Source organism: Copadichromis virginalis, linkage group LG4, assembly GCF_057382275.1.
Source record: "Copadichromis virginalis isolate Kocher_CV1m ecotype Utaka linkage group LG4, C_Virginalis_male_GT1.1, whole genome shotgun sequence".
Lineage (NCBI taxonomy): Eukaryota > Metazoa > Chordata > Actinopteri > Cichliformes > Cichlidae > Copadichromis > Copadichromis virginalis.
In genome coordinates this window covers 31608454-31617325 of record NC_140621.1, presented here as the reverse complement: position 1 = coordinate 31617325, position 8872 = coordinate 31608454, and the positions used below count along the sequence as shown (strand labels likewise).

The 8872-nt window shown below is 40.3% G+C and overlaps 1 protein-coding gene, 1 long non-coding RNA gene and 3 other non-coding genes across 6 annotated transcripts in view; 4 read left to right on the top strand and 1 right to left on the bottom strand.

Annotated features, from left to right (window-relative positions):
* The first annotated feature begins 511 nt into the window (after window positions 1-511).
* On the top strand, window positions 512-2482 carry LOC146711881 (uncharacterized). Of its 2 annotated transcripts, XR_014920213.1 has the most exons (3): window positions 512-690; window positions 1292-2153; window positions 2359-2482. It is a non-coding gene; the product is annotated as an uncharacterized LOC146711881 (long non-coding RNA). The 2 variants fall into 2 exon arrangements; XR_014920212.1 differs by having other exon boundaries at window positions 512-2153.
* On the top strand, window positions 1123-1214 carry LOC146711884 (small nucleolar RNA SNORD88). The gene has a single exon (XR_014920320.1). It is a non-coding gene; the product is annotated as a small nucleolar RNA SNORD88 (small nucleolar RNA).
* On the top strand, window positions 1945-2036 carry LOC146711883 (small nucleolar RNA SNORD88). The gene has a single exon (XR_014920319.1). It is a non-coding gene; the product is annotated as a small nucleolar RNA SNORD88 (small nucleolar RNA).
* LOC146711882 (small nucleolar RNA SNORD88) lies at window positions 2194-2282 on the top strand. The gene has a single exon (XR_014920321.1). It is a non-coding gene; the product is annotated as a small nucleolar RNA SNORD88 (small nucleolar RNA).
* A 1353-nt stretch (window positions 2483-3835) lies between the features above and the next one.
* The window catches only part of shank1 (SH3 and multiple ankyrin repeat domains 1), a 108010-nt gene continuing 102973 nt past the window's right edge, over window positions 3836-8872 (bottom strand). The window contains exon 26 of the mRNA XM_085454920.1: window positions 3836-7091. Coding sequence (XP_085311046.1) covers window positions 7004-7091 — 88 coding nt within the window. The 3' untranslated portion in view covers window positions 3836-7003. The remainder of the gene's footprint in view (window positions 7092-8872) is intronic.

Sequence of the window (8872 nt, the reverse complement as noted above, 5' to 3'; positions counted from 1 at the left end):
GCCAGAGAACCCACGTAGACACTGGGAGAGCATGTAGACTTCACAACCCAAGACCTCCTTCACCACAAGTCACAGACTTTGGTCTATTGTAAATGACGACTCATCCACCTGCATTGTTTTATAGTCCCAACGACTGCAGAAAACAACAGCCAACCACTGACCACATTTTGGGACCTATGAATAAAACTGCCCTCTACTGGTTACTAAGGGTAACTGTACCTGCAACCCTCTGGTCTAGCCTTAACTTTAATGGTAATAAAGTAGTAATATTAATCATTGTGACCACCAGGGGGCAGAAATCCATACAAGACAAAATTACAAACACAAAATCACGTTTTTCACTAACTCTACTCCTCACAGATTCACTCATTACAACTGCTTCCCTTTCATTCGCATACATATATTCTAGATTAGAATAAAGAAAAAAATAAACATTTTAATAAAGTATGCTTTCAGTTTTATCTATTGTTTCAAGGGCCTTTTTACCACATTGTAGGTTCAACATCTACAATCGAAACTGTTTCTGAAGTCATGGTGCTATTATACTCTGGTACAGTAGGTGGCGACATACGCCTTTAAATAGCTTCACAGTCTGCCACTGAAGCCAAAGAAGAAAAAGAAGACGAAGACTACCGCGGTAGCAGAAGCAGAAGCAGAAGCAGAGGCACGCTTTGTTTTCTGGTGGAAATGGTAAGATCATATTATGAATGTTGCTCAGGTTAAGGTTTGTTTTGTGTTGTTATCTGTGGCAGTTTCAGGTGAAGCGGTCCGACTGACGGCACATCTGTAGGTGGAAACAGTTGCGACCTTTTGCTCGGACATTACATTTTTAAGGTCTCTTCTAAGTATTGTGAGCAAAGGCACCTTTGAACATATCTGAAGTAACTTGAGCTGGTTGCGATGCTGTTGTTGGTTCACATGTTTACTAGCAGTGGAAGTAACCCGACCATCGTGGGCCTGTCTCCACGTGGTCAGCCTTTAGCATGGTAGCTCACAGTGTGTTGCCATGTGAGGAGTAATTGGAGTATGATCAGGCAGTAAGACTTGAATTAATTTTGGGTTGTAGTGATTAGTAATACTGCATGATCGCTTTTATTTCAAGCGGTATGAGGATGTGCTTCCCCCCTCCCCTGATGACTTGCACTGGGCTCTGAGTCTGGATGAAGACAGCTGTGCATCTTTGGCCCTGACAAGCCAGAGTTTCTGAGGAGAAAGCAAACCAAGTGTTACACGTGCTGAGCTTCTTTACACTTCACTGACTTTGTTTTTTCTTATTTGTTAATGTTTTCAGGACTTTGAGTGAAACCGCTCAGCTGCAGCGGAGCCTTAAAGGTAAGGATTATTTGGGGTTTTCAGCACTCATTCTTTAGTTAGGATGTGTAATCTTATGAGTCCTTGCAAAATTAAGAGACAGATGCAGTTTCAGTCTGTGTCCACTTGAGAACATTAAAGACTTCCTGAGGACTATGATGGTGGGGTGAGCATCCATCCATCTGTTTATTCATTTTCAAATACTTGTCTGGAGCATGTGGGCAGCAGTCTAAACAGAAAGGCCCATCTCTACCCAGCTCCTCCAGGTCTTTTGGGGCTGTTCACATGCCAGCTAAGAGATGAAATCTCTAGTGGGTCCTGGGTCTGCTCCAGGGCCAGCTCCTTGTTGGACATGTATGGAAATTCTAATGTTAATCTGTGCCAGAGTAAATAAAAGCACCCTTAGAAAAATAAGTATTTTATTACAATCCTTCGGAGGAAGGCCAAACCCTGTTAGGGTTCACAACAATCATTTGTATTCAGGAAAAAAAGATAAAACAGGATCTGTTTTATTGTGACTGATCAGTTATTAACCAATAGGAGTGCAGCGTTCCTCAGTTTTTCAGGCAGATCCTCCTTATGTTCTTGGTGGCTCCTCTGTTTTATATATGCTGTCTATGATTTGTAGCTGTCCTTCTCCCCTGATGACTTGCACTGGGCTCTGAGTCTGGATGGAGACAGTCGTGCATCTTTGGCCCTGACAAGCCAGAGTTTCTGAGGAGAAAATCAGAAACTCTGCTGTAAAAGTAATGGCTGTGACAAAAAAAAAAATCCCTAACTCTTTATTTTTGTCCTTTCAGTTCTGAAAAGGTGGAAATCCTCCGAGGATGGACATTAATCAGGTTCGTGTCATGTAACACTGCTTTTTCATATCTAAAGTCTCATTTCTGGTGATGCTTTGCACTGGGCTCAGAAATCAGTGGTGACAGAAGTGCAGCTCTGCCCTTGACAAGGCGGAGTCTGAGGAGATGAGCAAGCAAAAAATTAAAATTGTAGGTCTTCACTGACTGAACTGTTTGCCTGACTGCTGTTTTGTTACTTTTTCAGGTACTGATACTCCAGAAGAGAACTTCCTCATAACAATTCTGTGATTATTTTCTTATTTGTTGTGATGTTTTAATTGTAATATCTCATATTTGCTCTGATTCATCAAATAAAATCATACATCTTATGTTTGTTTGGTCTCTCTTCTACAAATATCAGCTGAAGATGTGGTGACTTTGTGTTGGATAGCAAAAGTCTTGAACAAGGGGGTTTGAGTGAGTCATCACAGGTAACACACCTGTGATTACTCAGTTTGTGGTGTCATGCTCACGTGCTCATAACAGCAGGCATGTATCCAGGATTTAAAATGGAGTGGTGTCTTTGAGTGGATCCTGGTTTAACAATCGAGCAGTTAAAATACCCTGACATGTGCATGCATTGAGAGACGTGGCTACACTGAAGCACCATGGGGATTCTATTGAAGCACATGACATAGATGGGTGGCTCTGCTAGGAGGCCTAGGGGTACCACTGTTCACCTCTGGTACTCTAAGGCTTTTTTTTTTTTCTTTTTCTTCTGTCATTCACCACAGCACTACATGTCTGATTTGACATACTTTATTTTATTTACATCAGGTAACTTTTCTGATGCAGCTGAGGAATTTATCTTCTCCCAGATCTGAACCAGCGATCTTTTGTTTGTTAGGCCAGCATGTAAACCACTGATTCACTGTGTGTGTGGTATTGTAGTATTACTGTTATGTATTTTGATTGATCTAGTAAGGTCAGCGCTGCTTCCCAGGAAAAAAAAGATGATTATAAAACAGTCAGGAAAACCCCTTAGGCCGGGCTTAAAGTACAGAACAGCACCACTGCTCCTTTGGACATTCAGTAGCTAACATACGAGGACAAACAGGCCAAGAAAACTTTCACTTGTACCTTACGATTTTCTGTTACCTCATTAAGGGTATAATGTGATTAGTGTTTGGTTTTTTTTGTTTTGTTTTTTTTTTTGCTGCTGCTGCAAGAATTACTTTGTTACGGCTGTATTTGCAGATTAGAAGTGGATAACTTATTTTATTTCTGTTATAAGATAGTGACTTGTTCTTACACAGTATTGATTTAACAAATTAAAAAATCGGAGGCACCAATTTGATGATCTCAAGAAAATATCACATTAATTTGGACTGATATCTATCTGGAGATAGAGTCACTTAAAAGAAATGATTCTAAGGCCCTTTAATATTACATTTTTGCTCTGTTATTCACCTGGGTGTAGACTTTTTGTCTACACCCAGCATATATTCTGCACTGTGGGATTATAAAGTAACACTTTCATCCCTAAGGTTGCTTAATGTGCTAAAATATTGCTATGCCATGTTTTTTCTTTAATGGCACAGTATCAGGCTGTTGCCAGATTAGCATGAAGTCTTCAACAATTTCTTCAGATGATGATAAATTTGTGACCTAAAAAGTGAGTTGGGTAGATGGAAAGATGATGAAAGAAATCATTCAAGAAATTACAAACCATTAATTAGAACTTTGTTTCTGTATCTTTATTATAATTCTAACAATTTATCTCTTAAAACATTTGAAATTCATATATGTTTTATATGAATGTGTGTATATGCATATCACATATACATATATATTCTGTAAGTTACTTTTCAGCAGTTCATATTCTCATTTTTTTAAAAGATCTCTTAAAGGAAAAGAAGTGCTTTCTATAGAGTCAGACCGATTCCCTCCGATATTCACTTCTCCAATGCGACTACGAAACGCAAAGAAAGGCTTAAAAAACAAAAAACAGCATCTCACCAGTCACTTAACAAGATCGTTGTATGAGCAAGATGTTTTTTTAAATCTTATCCAGAGTTCTTAATTGGCCCTATGTGCACTAGCAGACTTTGAGACATGTAGAGTCACACTCGACTTGTTCACCCCTTCAAAACCTCCGAAAGGGAAATGTGAAAAAGCTGGTAGTGGAAATGGGGCCGTTGCATATTATGCTGGTAATAAAACAATGAGCTATGAGCATACTAGCACATGTTAGCGACTGCAGAGGGTGCTCTGTACATACGGGAAGATGCAAACGATGGGTGAATACGGAGCAGAGCTCCTAATCCCATCAGATTATCAACAGTGGGAGGAGGGGGTGGTTGCAGAGAACAGGTCGAACTGTATAGAAAGCAGAAGAGTTAAATAAATACAATTTACCTTTTCATGTTAAACATTATTTGGAAGACAGAGATTCTTTAGAACTTTTGAGATATTTTTTTCTTTTTTACATCTTAAACCATAGTTAGACCATTATTTTCATCGTCCTTATTGCTATTTCCCTTGAATTCAAATATAGTCTTTCCTTAGCCATCTGCAAAGAGCAAATACAAAAACTGTCCCCCCTTAGTTACCTTTGCTAAATCGCATATATAGTCTGTATGGATGCATTCATGCATGTGCACTTTTAAGCAAGGTGACTATGAAAATTCTTAAATCTTTTGGCAAAAATAGACTGACGAAAGCAGAAAAAATGCACATTTGATATGTGTTCATGGACTCAAAAGCAGCAGGAGAGGTGAAGCGTTGTTCAAGGTAGAGAGGTCATGACAGAGCCCTTATATTTAATCTCAGCAATAGTAAGACAAGCAGGACTTGGGGATGGGATGAGATGTAAATGTGCCACAAAAGCTGATGTCGGGGGGATCACACCGGGTCACAGGAGAAGAGTTAAACTTGGGTCTCAAATCAATCGCCAGGGAGTGAGATATATATATATATATATATAGATTAGAATGTTATAGAGAATTTAAAAAATATTATTTTGTATTATTCTAAATCATTTTCACTCAGAGCAACAGCTGCTACATTTTTACAGCATATTAAGTGGTGAATAACTTTTAAAAGCGTGAGAAAAATATATTTTGAGGCCTTAAAGGTTAAAAGGTGATTTTGATTAAAGCTTCACAGTCTCACAACAAGAGAAACAATAAGGAGAAAGGGGGGAAAACATAATATTCTTAAATGTGCTTCACATTTAATTGCAGTGCTTCTTGTCACATAGAAGCTATGTTAAGGGTACATTATGCATCTTTCAGTTCAAAAATACCTACATGTACATATATATATTTATATATCTATATAACCACAACAATTATCTTCACTTCACAGTCAGAGAAATAAGCTGACTGCACGAAAGCGCCACCTTAGCCACCAAAGGCAGAAACCGGGACTCTCTGAAGATCCAATAACAGTAAGGACGATGATAGTAATGATAGATAGTAACAATAAATCTCTTCATATCAATATCAGTATTCCAGTATTCCCATTTAAAGTTTAAAAAGTGTAAGAACAATCATAGTATTAAAACTCGATATAAGCGTTTTTCTCTGGGATCCCCTCGGCCGGGTTTTTCCTCCTGGGTTTCGTCGACAGACGGAGAGAGGCCACTCCTGGAAGGAGCCGGGGGGATTAAGTGGGAAAGAACAAGAAAATGGCAGTTTTTACTCCTTCCCTCCCCTCTCCTTTCCAGTCTGCCTCGCACAGAAGGCCTGAATGAGAGTACAACACTTGCCTTGATGCTGAGAAAGTCTTTCTCCGTAAATAAAATCAGTCTCTTTGCGTCGTCGCAAATCCCAATGAAAGCACAGTCTGTCTCCGTTTTGTACATCTCGGATCCAAACGTAGCGTGTGTGTCTATATATAAGGTGTCCCATAAATTCTAACACAAACACAGGGAAGTGCTTGTGTTTGTGTTTACATGTTGGTGTATGCATGCAGGCATGGATAGAGTAACTCGGGTGCCTGTGTGTGCATATCTGTGTGTTCATTTACTTTTATGTTGTTGGTCTGGGCACTTATTTTTGCTACAAATTTGTGATACAGTGACCAGTCTGTATATACGTCATTATAAGACTTAAGATAATAAAGAGCTATAGAGAAACACACATACACGCGTGATCCCGATCACAGGATCTGCAGTGAGGACAGAGCCCTACCAGTGGTGAGGTAAAAACAAGACGCAACCAAACACGCAGCTTATCCACACGCAGCTTATCGACCGGCGACCTCGCCTCGTTTTAAAGAGACGCGGAGGCCGTCGCGATAACCTGCCCTACGTTCACCATTCACACAGATAAAGCCTCACTCTGGCACACATTCATCCTCATTCACCCTCAAGTACTCAGTCCTCTGGGATATTTATTATGAAGTCAGCATCCGCTCTTTAATCGTAAACTTTAAACCAGCCAGCTGAGGGGGTAAGAGCACTACTCAACAAGATGACTACGTGACACCTTTTCATTTCTTCAGGCTGCCTCTTTTCCAGTCTAACTGGCTTATTTTTGTTCCTCTCAAGTATTTGTAATCTCTGCTGCAGCCACAGACATTTTGGATGAGAGGGCGTTTGCGTTAATTGTGTTGATTGGTGTGACCGTGCGTGCGCGTGGGGAGTGTATTTGTGTAAATCAGCCTGCCACATGTGAGCAGCGCCAGCCGGTGTCTTTATGGATCGCCAGCCCTTCCTCCATCCCTGTGTTTCCACCTCCCCTTGGGCCTCGACTTCCTCTTTCTGATGCTCTCTGTGTGAAATCTGGCCCCCCTTCATTTGTTGTGTGAATCCACCATGGATAGCAGCAGCAGTTGTGTCTTCCTCCCTCATTGGCTTCAACCCCTCCTTCTGTGCCTCTCTCTCCATCTCTGTATTTGCAGCCTCAGCTCCGACTCCCGTCGTCCCTCCTCCTGTCCGTCTGTCCATCCCGAGGTGAGAGAACAGAAATGGGAAAGGGGCTGCTGGACAGCCTGCGGACAAAAGAAAAAACGCAGGACACGCGTGATGTTTCCAGCTTTCTGTGTTTGTTCGTCCGTGGTGTGGTTGTGTGTAGTTCTACCCTCTGACCCACGTTTGTAAAATGGAGAGAATAAATTGGTAAATCTGCTGTGACTCATGCAAATGGACAAGCAGTGTGACTAAGAAAACCGGGAAAACATTGGCCATCGCACTTGATGCCTGAGCAGTTGGGTGTATCTAAGTTCACCCTGTTCTTCCTGTAACACTGTAGTTAATGTTGCTCCAGGATCGTCACTGCAGCTGACCGATCATGGTGCTCGGAAGTCACAGCTTTGTGACACAAGTTAGGAAAAGTTTGACTTTAAAGTTTTCTGGAAGTCAGGTGAGGTGATAAGACCAGCAAGATGGCAGAAGAAGCAGAAGTCTGTACTAAAAGGCCGAATTTGGGGCTTGGCAAGATAACTTCATATTTGACCTTGAGTTGTGTGTTACTGTTCCATAAACCCCAACTTATGATCTTATAACAGGGCAACTATTTGTACTCGTTGACCTTATATCAGATTTATTTATATAGTGCTTCTGTATTCTTGCCAACCATTCACAACACTTTATCTGCCTCATATTCACGCCAATTTAAAATCAGAAAAATCTTTATTTTTATATCTGTATAAGCTTATTGGTGCTGCCCTGCACAGCAGTTTCAGTTTCTGCATGACCCTTGGAAAAATTAGTTGCCACTCTTAGAACAAATAATTATTATATCTTTGTCAGATCTTCCTGTATCTAATGATAGAGTTATAATACTAACATTATCGTGAAAGGTCTGCCTTCTGTTCAGATTTCAAATTAATTAAAGTGCACACTCTCTCATACAGAACTTTTATTATCACACATACTCAGTTATGCTGTTTAAACTCTTCAGATATTTCTAACATTACAGTTTGCTCTGTAAAATATTCTGGTCAGCTGCCAGTAGAACCGTCCATACTCATGGCTGGTCATAATGCTGACAACATGCATTCTCATAGCCACATTGGGAAACCCTGGTTTGCTTTATGGAGTTGGTATCCACCTTTCGGTCACCTCCTAGCCTGATTGGTAAAGTTGGGAAAAGTGTATTCACACAAGGAAAAGATATCGTCGGCAAGTTAAATTCAGTTCCAAGCACAATCTTCAGGTTGTGTTTGTTAAATTTCACTGCACAGACTGTAGTTTTGTCCTATGCAAATCTAAAAGTAATTGTTAAGTTTTTATTTTTAGACATTCTGGAAAATTTGTTCATGCATTCATGTCTAGTGGGCCTGATTACTGCAATGCTCGTTTTGCTAGAGATAAGTAGGCTGCAGTCTATTCAGAATTCAGCTGTAATGTTATTAACTAAAACTCACTCCAGTTTTGGAAGGGCTAAACTGGCTTCCAGTATCCCATAGAAGTGATTTTGGAATGCTCTTATTGTATTTTAAGCCCTAAATGGTCTTGGACCATGGTACAACAGTCTGTTACTTTACGTCCCATCTCGCACTCTTAAATCTGTCACTGCCAAAACGTTAGACATATAATTTCCTCGGAGAGATAAATTTGGGATGTAGTGTTTTCTGTTGCCAGCTTATCCTGCCCAAAACGTTGGAACAACCTACCTCAAAATATTCAGGAAGCAATCTCTAAGAGTTTCTCGAAAGCATTGGTCTTTAATCTTGCAATTAACTTGTGGCCCTACTTGAAATTAATCACTGAATCCAATTCAAGCAAGAGGGTGCTGTTCTTCAGTGACAATAAATCTAAAGCTGTCAGG